General features: G+C 48.2%; 1 protein-coding gene across 2 annotated transcripts; it reads right to left on the bottom strand.

Moving 5' to 3' along the window:
- Positions 1-938: 938 nt before the first annotated feature.
- On the bottom strand, positions 939-9,249 carry Catip (ciliogenesis associated TTC17 interacting protein). 2 transcript variants are annotated; one of them, XM_075951820.1, is made up of 10 exons: positions 9,185-9,249; positions 8,876-9,004; positions 8,419-8,616; positions 8,112-8,167; positions 6,367-6,453; positions 6,053-6,220; positions 3,540-3,664; positions 2,079-2,155; positions 1,750-1,838; positions 939-1,606 (listed from the first exon to the last, which is right to left on the bottom strand). In XM_075951820.1, exons 1-10 carry the CDS (start codon positions 9,207-9,209, stop codon positions 1,085-1,087), a joined length of 1,476 nt encoding a protein of 491 aa, XP_075807935.1. In that variant the 5' UTR covers positions 9,210-9,249; the 3' UTR covers positions 939-1,084. The 2 variants fall into 2 exon arrangements, with proteins under 2 accessions (XP_075807935.1, XP_075807936.1); XM_075951821.1 differs by having other exon boundaries at positions 990-1,606; positions 8,837-9,004.
- Between the last annotated feature and the right edge of the window lie 5,996 nt (positions 9,250-15,245).

Below are 15,245 nucleotides of genomic sequence, written 5' to 3'. Positions count from 1 at the left end.
CTCTGTGAGTTCAAGGCCAGCCTGGTCTATAGAGCTAGTTCCGAGACAACTAGGGTTGTTACACAGAGACACCACGAAAAGCAAAAGTAAATAAAATAGAATTTTTTTTTTTTGCAAGGCTCAAGTGGCCGCTCTCTCTGAAGTCTTCTGAAGCGACTCCTCTGAGAGACAGACCCTGCCCTCCTCCTTTAATATTCCTCAGCCTTGCGGCCTCCTGCCAGTCATCCATTATTCCTCCAGGCTCTCTCATGTTAAAGCAGCAAGGCTGAGGCCTGATGACTAGAGGCCTTAATGGAGGCACAGTGCCTGCACCCCAACTACCCACTGCCTTGGAAGACCTGTCTACCACCACCCAGTCCAGAGCCATCATCAGATAGACAAGCCATTGGGCAGAACTGGGGGCAAGCAAGGGACCTGGGGTAGTGATGAGTACGTCTGTTTTGTCTTTTCTATGGGTAACTGGGGAGCCCTTGCACAGTCTGGGGGAGTCTCGTGTGTACTGGCTGGTGGTGGAGGAACGGAAGCATTACGAAGCTGAGCAGGGCAAGGGGTGTTCCATGGTCCTGCTCACATCCCTGCATTCTTTCCTGGGTGGTGGTGATTGTGTTTAGATTCAGGCTGCTACGGCTGGCTTTCCTGGCCAACTCCAGGCTAAAATCCTGTTCTCCTGTCTACGGGATCTTACCACACGGGACTCAAACGCACTTCCTCACCCCGTCTTCCTTAATTTTTAATTTAATTTTGAGACAGGGCCTTGTCGTGTGGCCCTAGCTTGCTACCAGCTCTCAGCAGTATTCCTGTGTCAGCCTCCTGAGCGCTGGCTACAGGCGTGTGTCAACACATTTGACTATAGGCCTTAATTTTCGTTCCTCTGAAACGGTCACAACCGTGAAAATAGCATCTAGGAAGAAAAGATGAACCTCACTGGGTAAACAAAGTTAAAGCTTCACATTTTTTAACAAGAGGGGCTGGCCAGAGACAGTCCCTGCTGGCAGGGTAGGACGGGGGAGAGGACTCTGCTATCTCCCACTGAATCCACAGTCAGGATCCTGCCAGTCCCAAGGGCTCGCTCCCAGCCGTCTACCTAGTCATTTTCCAGATCCAAACTCAGGTTGTCCAGGTCCAAATCCTGGCTTTCGTCATCATTCTCGTCGACTTCATCGTCGTCATCATCCTTGTCGCTTTCTACGTCGTTGTCGTCGTCGTCGTCGTCGTCGTCGTCGTCGACACCGTCGTTGTCTTCATCGTCATAGTCATCATCGTCGGCGTAAAAGTAGTCGCCATTCTCGTATTCCTCCTCCTCCTCCTCATATTCCTCCTCGTATTCCACCTCTTGCTCTTCCTCCTCCTCTTCTTCCTCTTCCTCCTCCTCTTCCTCCTCCTCCTCCTCCTCGGACTCCAGTGGGCGGAAAGGGCTGGGCCGGTGAGAGGAACGCAGGGCAGGGATCGGCGGGCGCAGCATCTCGAAGGACCCGAAGTGCTCAGCAGCAAAGGTGACCACGTCCTCCGGCCGGCGAAGCAGCAGGAAAAGCAAGAAGTCGGAGATCAGCGCTTGGGCCTCGGGGTGCTGCCGCAGATAGCTGGTGTGGCTGAGGCGCAGCTGCTCCTGGCGGGGCATGGGGCGGTCACCCACCGGAGCTGACCGGGAGCGCCTGGGCTGGGACCCCTTATCTCCCAGACAAGTGCATTCCGCTCTCCCCATCCATAGTAGGAAAGCAGGTGGACCCCTAGGCTGCTGTCACTTCTCACCTTCCGGTTCAGGAATTTCGAGTATAACTCCAGGTCTTCCTCCCACACCAGGGGCTTCTTATCAAACTGGGGCGGAGGTTCAATCACATCTAAGTGGAGTGAGCAAGAGACCTGTGTACTCATCCCTCACGTACACAGGGGGGATCCCAGGAACTCTCAAGTATGAGCTTTGTTCTGAGAAGTACTCATGGCAGAGGTCCATCCTAACCCTCCGAGGCTGATTGAAGGCCCCTGTCCCACCCCTACCGCTGGATCTTTCCCGGAACAAGAGAGAGGCCAGGATCCTCCCACCTTCCCCTCACTGTCCCTCGCTATCCGGAGTCACTTACCCTCTTCCCTCAAGAGGGGCATCTTAGTGATGATACAACACCCTGGGGAGCCCACCTGGACTCTCTTAGCCAGGTGCCTGCAGGGCAATACAGAATAAGTTGGGGAGTCTCCTGTATCGCCGGCTGGTGGCGGAAGGTAATGAATTGTGGCACCTACCCACCTACCCCACAGTGTGATGGGAGCCTTCTGGGAGATGACTAAGGTCAAATGAAGGGCATAATGGCAGGGCTCTAATAAGAGGATTGGCATCCTCCTAACAGAAAGAGAAAGCAGAGAGAGAGCTGTCTACCCACGGGCACAGAGAGTGGTGGCAGCCGCCAGAAATCTCACCAGGAACCAACCCTACTGGCTCTTGTTTAAGCCATCCAGTGGTTTTTGTTTTAAGCATTAATTTATCGTGTGTGTGTGTGTGTGTGACCAGGCAGGCACATGCTTGTGTGGAGGTCAGGTGAAAACTTGGTTTTGTTTTGTTTTGTTTGTTTGAGACAGGGTTTCTCTGTAGCTTTGGAGCCTGTCCTGGAACTATCTCTTGTAGACCAGGCTGACCTCGAACTCCCAGAGTTCTGCCTACCTCTGCCTCCCAAGTGCTGAGTTAAAGGCATGCGCCACCACCGCCCGGGCCAGGTGACAACTTGTGGTTCTCTCCTGCCCTGTGATTTCCAGGAATTGAATTCAGGTCATCAGACTTGGTAGGAAGCTCCCTCGCTGCCTTCCCAGCTGAGCCACCCTTAAAGGGCTTGCCTGTTTTGGAGTTCTTACTATTGTAGACAGTCCTCAAACTTAGGACCATCCTCCTGTCTCAGCTTCTCAAGGGCTGGGATGACAGGCATGAACACCTGTTCCCAGCTCATCTTGTGGTGTTTTGTCACGGCAGCTGAGATAAGACACTACGGTGTCCCCATGAGAGCTGCCTTGACGCCACTGTTTAATCTGCTTCCTCTCCTTATCTGTGTGGTTCTTGGGTCCTGTCCCAGACAACGACAAGCATCAGGCCTTGCCTTAAAAGATAACACACATTTATAGCCCCAGGACCTAGGGTACTAAACGGGAAGATTGAGATTTGAGGCTCACCTGGGCTCACTTTTTTTTTTCTTAAGCAAATGAGATGGACAAAGCAAAGGTACACCCAGACCTCAGTGACACATTTTCCTGGCAGTATCACGGGAATAATAGTGACCCCTGTGCCCCACTCCATCCCATGAATGTCCTTTCTTTTTTCTTTGTTTGTTTGCTTGTTTTTCAAAATAGGGTTTCTCTGTAGCTTTGGAGCTTGTCCTGGAACTAGCTCTATAGACCAGGCTGGCCTCGAACTCACAGAGATCTGCCGTCCTCTACTTCCCAAGTGCTGGGATTAAAAGTGTGCACCACGACCGCCCAGCCCTGAATGTCCTTTCTTCATGGTCAGAGCACTCATACTTTGTGTGACCCTGTCAATTCGGTCCTTCCCACCAGTGGCTCACCCATCAGAGAGCAAGTAGAATTGACAGGAGAAGGGGATGTCCTCTTCAGAGTGGATGGTTTGTTCCACGATGAACATCTCAGCCTGCTGGTTGCCCAGTTGGATTGTCTGGAAGCCCAGGGATTGCTGCAGCAACCAAAGTGGGGGCTATGGTGAGGTGGTTGCTCACCACGGTGACCCTGTCCTTCTCCTCGTTCCTGCTCACCGGTGAGAAGTCACACTTAGCATTTCAGTTCCTCACATGTGCCACAAAGTTTGAGTTGCATTCTCTAGATAAGTTGGGGATTCTTCACAGCCAGTTCTGGCCACCCGCTGCCACCTCCTGCCCAAGCCATTCAATGGAGGAGTGCTGTTGGCTGGCTTATTTTATTAAAGGGACGAGCATCAGGGTGGAGAGGAAGGGGCTGTCCAATGAAGAGGGCCTGTCTCACCAGGCAGACAGTGCTTCAGAAAAAATCCTGAGCTGGGCAGGCATCTTTAATCCCAGCTCTTGGAAGGCAGAAGCAAGCAGATCTCTGCGTTCAAGGTCAGCCTCGTCTACAGAGCTAGTTCCGAGACAGTCAGGGCTACACAGAGAGACCCTATCTCAAAAACCAAAAGAAGGAAAGAAAGGAAGGAAGGAAGAAACACCTGCATTGACCGCTGTCCTCCACCTGCACAAACCTGCATGTACATTTGTGCTAGTGCACACACACACACACACACACACATACACACACACACATACACATATACACACACACATACACATACACACACACACATACACACACACATACACACACACACATACACACACATACACATACACACACATACACACACACACATACACACACACATACACACACACATACACACACACATACACACACACACATACACACACACACATACACACACACATACACACACACACACATACACACACATACACACATACACACACATACACACACACACACACACACACACACAGAAAGTCACGTGTGCCACCCAGATGTACACATATGCAATTGAAATCCCAGCATTTGGGAGGTTAATGTGGGAGGATTGAGAAGATAAAGCCAGTTTGGACCACACACATGCACACACATGCACACGCACACACACACAAAACCTGTTGAAAAAAAGCAGGTATATCTTTGGACTGAGGTGAAACATTTGCCTAGCACTTTCAAACCCTAGAGAAAGTATGATTTTTGTCGTTGAGACAGGATCTCATGGTGCACAGGCTAGCCTCGTAATAAACAGATAGCTAACGATGAGTTTGAACTCCTTGGCCTTCTGTCTCCACTTCCCAAGTACTGGGATTATAGGTACATGACTGGCTTTAGATGCTGTATTTGTGTGTGTGTGTGTGTGTGTGTGTGTGTACGTACATGTTTGTGCATCCCTGCAGGTATAGACGTGCTTGTGTGTCTGTGTGCGTGTATACATGTTCGTGCATGCCTGAAGGTATATATGTGCTCGTGCTCATGTGTGTGTGTGTGTGTACATGTTCATGCATGCCTGCAGGTATATATGTGCTTGTGGATCCATATGTGTATGGGTGTTTGGCATGCATGCATGTCTGTGTGTGACTGAGAACAACTTCAGGTGTTGTTTTTCAGGAGTTGTCCACCTTATTTTATTTACTTTTAAATATTTATTTTTATTTTTTCATGTATATGAATGTTTTGCCTACACACACACACACACACGCACACACACACACGTATGTGTACTTATTGAGTGAGTGTGTGCTTAGTGCCCTCAGAGCTCAGAGGCCAGAAGAGGACATTAGATCCCCTGTAACATTGATTACTGAAGGTTGTGAGCCCCTAGGTGGGTGCTGGGAACTGATCCAGGGTCTTCTGCAAGACCAGTAAGTGCTCTTAACCACTGAGTTCTCTCTCTACCTCCACCTTGTTTTTTTGGAAACAGAGTCTCACTGGGACCCCACTGGGACCCGAAATTGCCTGATTTAGCCAGGCTGTCTTCACCTCTCCAGGTCTGGGATTATAAGTGTGCACCCACATATATGGTTTTGAGGGTCAAACTCAGATCCTCGTGCTTCATCCCTGAGGTATCTCTCCAGCCTTAGAGGATGTATATTTAGAAGACAGAATAACTTTATATTTCTTTCTTCTGTATTGAAGCTCATGCAAAGAAGGTTGCTTCCCACCTTCCCATTCCTCACTAATTCCACCTGCTCCATCCTCAACCTTCCTTCTGTTCAGTGTAGTTCTTAATTGCCGTTGCCTGGGCTTATGGCATTCTACTCTCATGGCTCAATGCCCACTCACCTCAGTAGCCGCTCTCTCCACGTTTACACCTGTCTTTTCTACCTCCGTGGTCTTTGTGATCATTTTAGTTTGCTCCCCCCCCCTTTTTTGACAGTCCCATAGCCGGACTGACCTCAAACTTGACATGTAGCTGAGAATGACTTTGAACTTCTGATTCCCCTGCTTTCCCCTCCCAAGTACTGGACCACCATGTCAGGCCAATTCCCTTCCCAGAGAGAGTACTCACATAGGTGCAATAGCATAGTTTGCCCTCCGTGTCCAAGGCCAGGAAGCGAGCACCGCTGGGCACTGACCGCTGCCAGGCCATCCCTCTCAGAAGCACCAGATTGGCGGCCCTGGAGACAAAGCCCTTGAGTGATTGACACGGGAAGACGGAGACTCCGGTCTTGGTTTCCTGTTGGGGCAGATCTGAGTCAGAGACGGAGCTCAGAAGAGGCAGGACGTGTTCGAGCAGGGTGTTGAGTGTGGAGTTCGTCTCATGCGCTTGGTCTAGGCACCTGGCCTCACACAAGCTTGTCCCTGCTGTGGTTTCACTCTTACCTCACCCTCCTTGACATATCTGGTCACAACCATCTGGTCATCCTGCTTCAGGATACTCATCTTCCGCTCCATGGGGAGGATGGGAAACTGAAGGCCAGAGCACATGCGTGAATCAAGCGCTCACCCTTAAGAGGCCAGGGCCCACCCTTTCTTCTGTGTGTTTGTATTTTGTTTTTCTGAGACAAAATGGTTCAGAATAACCTGGAACTCCCTATGTAGCCCAGGATAGTTTTGTACTTGCGGCAATTCTCCTGCCTTAACCTCCGAAATACTGATAAATACAATCAGTCTTGTTTGTTTTTTGTTGTTGTTGTTTGTTTCTTTGTTTCTCGAGACAGGGTTTCTCTGTAGTTTTGGAGCTTGTCCTGGAACTAGCTCTTGTAGACCAGGCTGGTCTCGAACTCACAGAGATCCGCCTGCCTCTGCCTCCCAAGTGCTGGGATTAAAGGCGTGCGCCACCACCGCCTGGCCAGTCTTATTCTCTCTCTCTCTCTCTCTCTCTCTCTCTCTCTCTCTCTCACACACACACACACACACACACACATCTCTCTCTCTTTTTTTTTCTGGGACAGGATTTCACTGTGTACCCCTGGTTGTACTGGAACTCACTCTGTAGACCAGGCTAGCCTCGAACTCACAGAGATCTGCCTGCCTCTGCCTCCTGAGTGCTGGGATTAAAGGCGTGCGCCACCACCGCCGGGCCCAAGAAAAAATGTAAAATGACAAACAGCTGTCCATGGTGATGTACTTTCTATGATCATAGCACTTGAGAGGCTGAGGCAGGAGGATTAAGCTGGAACCCAACCTTGTCTTCCTCCAATCCTTGTCTCAATAAAGCAAAAAGCTTAAAAATAAGACAGACAAACAGATGGATGAAAAGTCTCAAAGCCTGATGTAGTGGTCCAGCACTTGGAAGGGAAAAAAACAGGAGGATCAGGGGTTCAAAGTCATCCTTAGCTACACGTCAAGTTTGAGGTCAGTCCGGCTATGAGACTGTCTCAAAAAAAAAAAGAAGAAGAAGAGGAAGAAGAGGAAGGAGGAGGAGGAGGAGGAGGAGGAAGAGGAGGAGGAGAAGGAGGAAGAGCTGGGTGGTAATGTTGCATGCCTTTATACCCAGTGCTGGGGGGGCAGAGGCAGGTGGATCTTTGAGTTAGATGCCAGCCTGGTCTGCAGAGTGAGTTCCAGGACACAAAGAAACTTTATCTTGAAAAACAAAACACAAAACAAAACAAAAAAAAAAAAAAAGGAAGGAAGGATGAAGGCTTCCCTTTATGGTGGCGGTCAGGAGTAAGGCCGTACTATGCGATAGGAAAGCAAACAGGCTTGAAGCTGGGAACAGATTCTCTGAGAAGCCCGGAAGGCCCAGGTCATCTTCCGTGTTTAGCTAGGTCATGGCCCCACAGAGGAAGTTACTGAAGACTGGGTGAGGGGTTTCGAGCCAGGACACTGAAGGGGTTAGTGGTGACAGGCTCCAGGGAATAGCCAGGCTCTGGGAAAGGTCAGGCCACATGGCCCTGGGAAGTGTTCAGGCTTTCAGGCTGGAGGAGGCCCCCATGGGCTGGACTCCATAGAACATTAACAGCAGTAATGGAGGTGGCTGCTCATCTAGCTGTGTGTGCCGGAAGGGCAGATCGGTGGGTGACAGTGGTGTGATGCTTTCCTGGGGTCCCTCCCACCCCCACAGGGTCTGTGTTCTTGCTGACCCTCAACCCGGAAGCAAGGCTGGGGCGGCTGGGAGTAAATACCTTAATGAACTCTTGAGTGTGCTGCTCCATCAGCTCCAGGTTATTGGTTAGGTAGCCTGGGGTACAGGGAGGCAAGTGCTGACGTCACAGGAGACAGGGGTCTGAAACGGACCCTAGGGAAGGCTGGCCCAGACTGGTGCAATGTGGCCATGGGAAAATGACAGGAGGGTCAGCCTTGCTCTGTCCTCCCCGCCGTGTCTTGCCCTAGTACCCGTGTAAGTCAAGGGCTGCAGGTCCTGACTGAGGACACATGGACTGGGGTGGGGGCTGTGGAGGGAAGATGTGGTACAGGGCAGCTGAACTCTACCTAGGAGGGAGCTTCCGCACGGCGATTTATCGATGAAGCCTCGGCTACAGGCGTGAACCAGTAGACAGTGGGTCATGATGCCCTGTTCATCCTTGTATTTCGCTTTCTGCACCTCGATGGTCAGCTCTCCCTGAGGCTCGCCTGTGTCTGAGACGATGGCCAGAGTCTCGGGGAAGAAGAGTAGCAGTTTCTCCAGCCCTGTTTGGTGAGAGAAGCTCTCTCCGGGTCCAGCTTCTAGACCCCAAAGCACCCACTTACCCCTTGCCATGTCTGCTATCTCCTTGCCAGCCTTGTGACTGCTCCCCGTCGTCAGCAGGTGCCAGCTGGTGACCCACCCCCGGAGTCTTGTCCCTCCACAAACACGAGCAAATCCAATGAAGAGAGACAGGGCTGAGTCTCTCTTCCTTCTTCCCCAGACTCGCAGCTCTCCCTGTGCCCACCCCACCATCTGGCTCACGGAAGGAGTCGAGGAAGTTGATAGCTTCAGCGTTGGCCTCTGGGAATGACTGTTGCTCTTGATGCTGTTGCTGCTGCTGCTGCAGCAACAGCGGCTGACCTGCACGTTGGCTGTCCTTGGCTCGGGAGCCTACAAGAGGAAGGAGAAGATAAGATGTCAGATCCTGGGGAAAAGCACAGGGTACGCAGGGCACCCTAGTTCTGATCCCTGTCCCCAGGAGCTGAATTTACTAAGACCACGCTCAGGTTAGGTTGTGAGGGAGAAATATCTCTTCTCTTTCCATCCACAGAACAACAGCCCATTCCCCACCTGTGGGGGAAACTTTGGAAGACATGCTGATTGAGGTCAGTCAGTCTGTGGCTAGTTGTCTCCATGGCAACCAGAAGCTAGGCACTGCCCCTTAAAGGGCAATCAACCTTTACCGAGCCTAGATTTGTCAGTCTTTGGTGCTCAGCCCAAGCTTTAGAGGTTGTCCAGCAGAGGGAGCCTTTGACATTCTTAAGAGGCAAGGGGAACCGGGGTTATACTTTCTTGGGCTGGAGAGATAGCTCAGCTGTTGAGAGCACTGGCTCCTTTTCCAGAAGACCCGGGTTTGAATCCAAGCACCCAGATGATAGCTCACAACTCTCTGCAGTTCTGTGGGATCCAGTTCCCTCTTCTGTGGACATTCAGCAAAACACCCAAACACACAAAATAAAACAATAATAAAAAGAAGTAGCAGACGTATGCCCGACTCCAAGGCAGGACGATCAGGAGTTTAAAGCCAGACCCAGGCTCACATACAGAATCTACCTCTAGGTTGTATGATTATCTTTGTGAGTTCTAGTCCTAATATAGTCTCCAACCGCCAACGGCTTAACCTCCCATTCATTCATCACTTTTATGATGATGGGAAAGCCATGCAATTCAATAGCAACTGTATTTCTAGTTCCTGGGCCCAACACATGCTGTTCACCTTTCCTGCAAGCTCAGCCTTCAGCCAGCCAGGCCAGCTGCTTTGCAGAGCAGGCTATGCTTTGCCCAGCACTGTGTGGCTCACCAAGCTTGCTCTTTTCACCTTACTACTCTGCCCTCTTGTGGCAAGTTCAAGGAGGTCTAATCTTTCAGAAACAGGAGCGTCATGATGATGGCACTGGGAGGCATAGCAAACTCTTGGGTTCATTGGTTGGTTGGTTGGTTTTATGGTGGTTGTTTTGGGGACAGGGTCTCTGTATATAGCCATTGCTATCCTGGAACTCACTATGTAGAACAGGCTGGTCTCGACTCATAGAGATCTAGAACTTGTCATTTTCCTGCCTCTACCTTTCAAGTTTTGGGATTACAGGTATGCACTACTATACTTTATTACCTCCACCTTGTGGATAAGAGAACTAAGGCATAGAGAGGCTCAATGATTTCCAAACATCACATAGATAATCCTTGACAGAGCCACGACATGACCAGAGAGAGTCAGACTTGAGTTTGTGCATACAGGCAGCAGCCGGATAGGATGGTGCGTGGTCATAAGTCATCACGTGGGAGATCCAGGCAAGGGAAGCAGAAATCCAAGTCATTCTCAGCTACATATTGAGTTTGAGGCCATCTTCAGTTGCATGAGACTCTGTCTTAAAAAGATGAAAATAATTCCAGGCCGTGGTGGCACACGCCTTTAATACCAACACTTGGGAGGCAGAGGCAGGCAAATCTATGAGTCTGATCTACAGAGTAAGTTCTAGGATAGCCAGGGCTGCACAGAGAGATTCTTTCCTGAAAATAAGTGAAATTAAAGAAAAAAAAACAAAAACAAAAAAGGATAATAAAAGAAAAGAAGAAAGGAAGGAAAGAAGGAAGGAAGGAAAGAAGAAAGAAAGAAAGAAAGAAAGAAAGAAAGAAAGAAAGAAAGAAAGAAAGAAAGAAAGAAAGAAAGAAAATAATTGAGGCAACCAGGAAACCAGGAAGCAATAGGTGAGAGATGATTGGGTGACAGCAAAAACGTGAATGGGAACTTCCAGTGCAACAGCACCTAAAGTAGTTAGAAACAGACTTGGAAAAGGAGTGACTATGTGACTCATACCTCAAGCTGTGGCCATCTGATTCTCCTTTGGGCATGTTGGAGTTGATGCTATATCCAATACAAACTGTAGTAATAAGAGCGGCGGGGCTGCATACCCGGCACCTGGCCACCCACATGGCTAGCGTCCCACCACCCGGCTAGCTTTATCCAAAATAATTACATGGAAACTGTATCCTTTTAAACACTGCCTGGCCCATTAGTTTTAGCCTCTTATTGGCTAGCTCTTACATATTGATCTAACCCATTTTTAATAATCTGTGTAATACCACAAGGTGGCTTACCAGGAAAGATCTTAATCTGTGTCTGTCTGGAGTGGGAGAATCATGGCGACTATCTGACTTGGCTTTTTTTTTCTTCAGCATTTTGTCCTGTTTTCTCTGCCTATCTAAATTCTACCCTATCAGAGGGCCAAGCAGTTTCTTTATTAATTAACCAATGAAAACAACAGATAGACAGATGACCCACCTCCATCAACAAACAGGTCAGCATAATAGTCAGCACCTCAGAGAAATTCTTGACACTAACTAGCCTTAGACACCAAAGGGTTGTTCCACTCATATCAGTGAGGATGGTGCTCTTCATGGGACCTCCATATTCCAGTTAACATTTTTATTGGCTTTATTGAATTTATTTGTGTAGGGTGTGCATCACATTGCATGTGTCTGTAGATCAGGAGACAACTTCTGGAAGCCAGTTCTATACTTGTGCCACGTGAGTTCTGGGGACTCCAACTCAGGTGGTCAGGCTTGGTGGCATTCTTAAATTACATTTTTTAGGGGGCTGGAGAAATAGTTCAGAGGTTTCAAGCACTGGCTACTCTTCCAGAGGTCCTGAGTTTGATTCCCAGCAACCGCATGGTGGCTCAAAACCCTCTAGAATGAGATCTGGTGTTCTCTTCTGGCCACAGGCAAACATGCAGGCAGAACACTGTGTGGTGACTGAGATTTCTGTCCTGCTTGGTCCCACATCCGTTCAGTCCCAAAGAAACACACAGAGGTCTGCATTAATCATAAACTGGTTGACCAATTAGCTCAAGCTTCTTATTAACTCTTACTTCCTACATTAACCTATAATCCTTGTCTGTGTTAGCCACGTGGCTTGGTACCTTTTATCAGTGAGGCAGTCACATCTTGCTTCCTCTGCATCTGCAGACTCAACCTTTCCTCTTCCCAGAATTCTCCTATCCTAGTTGCCCCACCTATACTTCCTGTCTGGCTACTGGCCAATCAGCGTTTTATTAAAGCAATACAGAGGATAAATCTTTACAGGGTACAAGATCATTGTCCCACAATAACTGTGAACTTAAGAAATTACATTTTTAGCTAGGGATGGTGGTATACACACATCTTTAGACCCGGTACTCAGAGTGCAGAGGCAGGTAGATCTCTGTGAGTTAGAGACCAACCTGGTCGATACAGGGACTTCAAGGGACACCCAGAGCTATATTTTGAGACTACTTTTAAAAATATTTTTAATTTTTTAATTAAAAACTAAACAAAAGCAAACTATTGCTTTCATAATATTAATTTATGTAAAGATGGACAAAAAATCTTCCTTTTTGTTGTCACCAACATGCTCCAATTTCTTTTTAGAGTTGGGTTGCCAAGTGTCTTAGGTTAGACAAGGATGCCTTATATAGTCGAGGCTCATGTGGAATTTCTCCTGAGTGCTGAGACAGGAAGTGTGGAACACCATGCTCGGCTCATGAGCTATGTGGGACTGAACCCAGGGCTTCATGAACGTTAGGTAGGCACTCTACCACCTGAGCTATACCTCTAGCCCCTAAATTATTCTGGTTATTAGGATAAAATTAAAAGAAAATGTAGCTGCCATGAGTGTGACTCAGTGGTACAGACTTGTCTACAACCTACAAGACCCCAGGCTGATTCCCAGCATGCATAAAACCCAAATAAACAAAAAGCCCACTAGAGAATGGTAGTGCATGCCTACAATTCCAGTGGGGCTTTTTTTTTGGGGGGGGGAGGGTTGAGACAGGGTTTCTCTGTGTAGCTTTTGAGTCTGTCTGGAAACTTGCTTTGTACACCAGGCTGCCTCAAACTCACAGAGATCCACCTGCCTCTGCTTCCCGAGTGCTGGGATTAAAGGTGCATGCCACCACATCTGGCTAAATTTATTTTATTGTTATTTTACATGAGTGTTTTGCTCGCACGTATGTCTGTGTACCCTGAGCATGGCTCGTGCCTGTGGAAGACAGAAGAGGACCTTGGGTCTTCTGGAACAACTGGAGTTACAAATGCTTGTGAGCCCTGCAGGTGCTGGAAATAGACCTGGTTTCTCTGCAAGAACAGCAAGTGCTTTTAAACACTGAGTCATCTCTCCAGTCTATTTTGCTATTTTGCTTTTGTATTTTTGTTTATGTTTTGTATTTCAAGTCAAGGTTTCTCTGTGTAGCTTTGGAGCCTGTCCTGGAACTGGCTGTGTAGACCAAGCTAGCCTTGAACTCACAGAAATCTGCCTCCCTCTCCTTCCTGAGTGTGGAGATTAAAGGCATGTGCCACCACTGCCTGGCTGTTTTTGTTTTGGTGTTTTTTTTTTTTTTGTCTTTTTGTTTGTTTTTGTGGGGTTTTTTTTTTTTTTGGACAGAGTTTCTCTGTAGCTTTGGAGCCTGTCCTGGAACTCAGTCTGTAGACCAGTCTGCCTCAAACTCACAGAGATCCATCTCCCTCTGCTTCCCAAGTGCTGGGATTAAAGGTGTGTGCCGCCACCACCCAGTTGTTTTGTTTTGTTTTTTCTTTTTTTTGTTTTGTTTTTTAAACAGGTTTTCTTCATCATTATTGTGTGATACTCCTTGAGCCAGCGTGAACATATACTAGAGCGAGAGGACAAGCTAGCTGAATGGAAACTGGGGGTACTGGGTGGGACACACAGGCTCTGGCCATTGAGCAGCAATCTACCGACCTGGAGAAAATGCCGTGTCCACAGCAAGCTTCTTGTCTTGGTACCATTATCGTCCCCATTGACAGATGATGAACCCAGATTTAGAAAGGCCACCTGCCCATGAAAGGGAACTACACACTCCAACCTACCTGGGGTTCCAGATCTTTGTCTGTCTATCTGTTTGAGATATGGCCTCACTATATAGCCCTAGCTGGCTTGGAACTTTCTGTGTAGACAAGTCTGACCTCAAAATCATAGAGATCCCCCTGCCTCTGCCTCCCAAGTACGGGATTACAGGTGTGCACCATCGCACCTGGCCATAGCTCTTGTTCTTGAACACTTTGTTCTAGTGTCCAATGGACTGGCTCTGGGCTTATTACAATATTGTTTGAAGGAGACATTGCTTCTTGGCTGAAAGACACTGTGCATCTCTTGCAGTTCTAACCCAGTGACAGTCACCCATCTTGGGTTGCATGCAGTCAATCAGAGGCAGGACCTATCTTTGTATTCAGATCAACCCAGCTTCAAATCCTCTCTCTTATTCAGCTTGAACTTGGAATGTATAAACTTTCATGACCAGGTTCTAATCCAATTTCTTCCTTCCTTTCTTATTTATTTATTAATTAATTAAAGACAGACTTTCCAGTCGGGCAGTGGCTATTCAAACATCTTTGGGGTCAATCCACATGCTTACCACGAGTTACCTCCCAAGAGCCCTAGGAATCTGAGGTGGCCCTTTTCAAAGTGGCCGTATATGCCTTTCCCTTCCAATGCTCCCCATCAGACTCCAGTGGACTTTGGTGGAAGCTCATGCTTAGGTTGTTGGGCATTGTTTATATTGTCAGTCACCTGCTGGTTGGGATTCTCCTTTTTTCAGTTCAGTGTGATAATGTTGGAAATGATAGAGTCTATCCTTGATCGTATGACTCAAGATGGACCAATAGAACCCCACTCCTGGAACTTAAGGTGATTCTGCTGGGCTTGATGAACTGACAGACTGTGAGGCTGAAATTTCTAGAGACCATATATATCCTGCAAGGAAAAAGTCAGACAGGGTAAGAAATGAATACAGAAGAAAGTAGAGCTGAATGAAGATGATCTATCTGTCTGTCTGTCTATCTATCTATCTATCTATCTATCTATTTTTTTGTTTTACAAGACAGAGTTTCTCTGTAGTTTTGGAGCCTGTCCTGGAACTAGCCCTTATAGACCAGGCTGGCCTCGAACTCAGAGATTCACCTGCCTCTGCTTCCTGAGTGCTGAGGTTAAAGGTGTGCGCCACCATCTATCTATTTATTTACTTTTGTGGTTAAAAAGACTTTTTTTTTTTCAAGACAGGATTTCTCTGTGTAACAGCCCTGGCAATCCTGGACTAGACCAGGCTGACCTTGAACTCACAGAGATCCAACCGTCTTTATG

Source organism: Microtus pennsylvanicus, chromosome 17, assembly GCF_037038515.1.
Source record: "Microtus pennsylvanicus isolate mMicPen1 chromosome 17, mMicPen1.hap1, whole genome shotgun sequence".
Taxonomy (NCBI): Eukaryota; Metazoa; Chordata; class Mammalia; order Rodentia; family Cricetidae; genus Microtus; species Microtus pennsylvanicus.
This window is presented reverse-complemented; position numbering and strand designations above follow the sequence as displayed.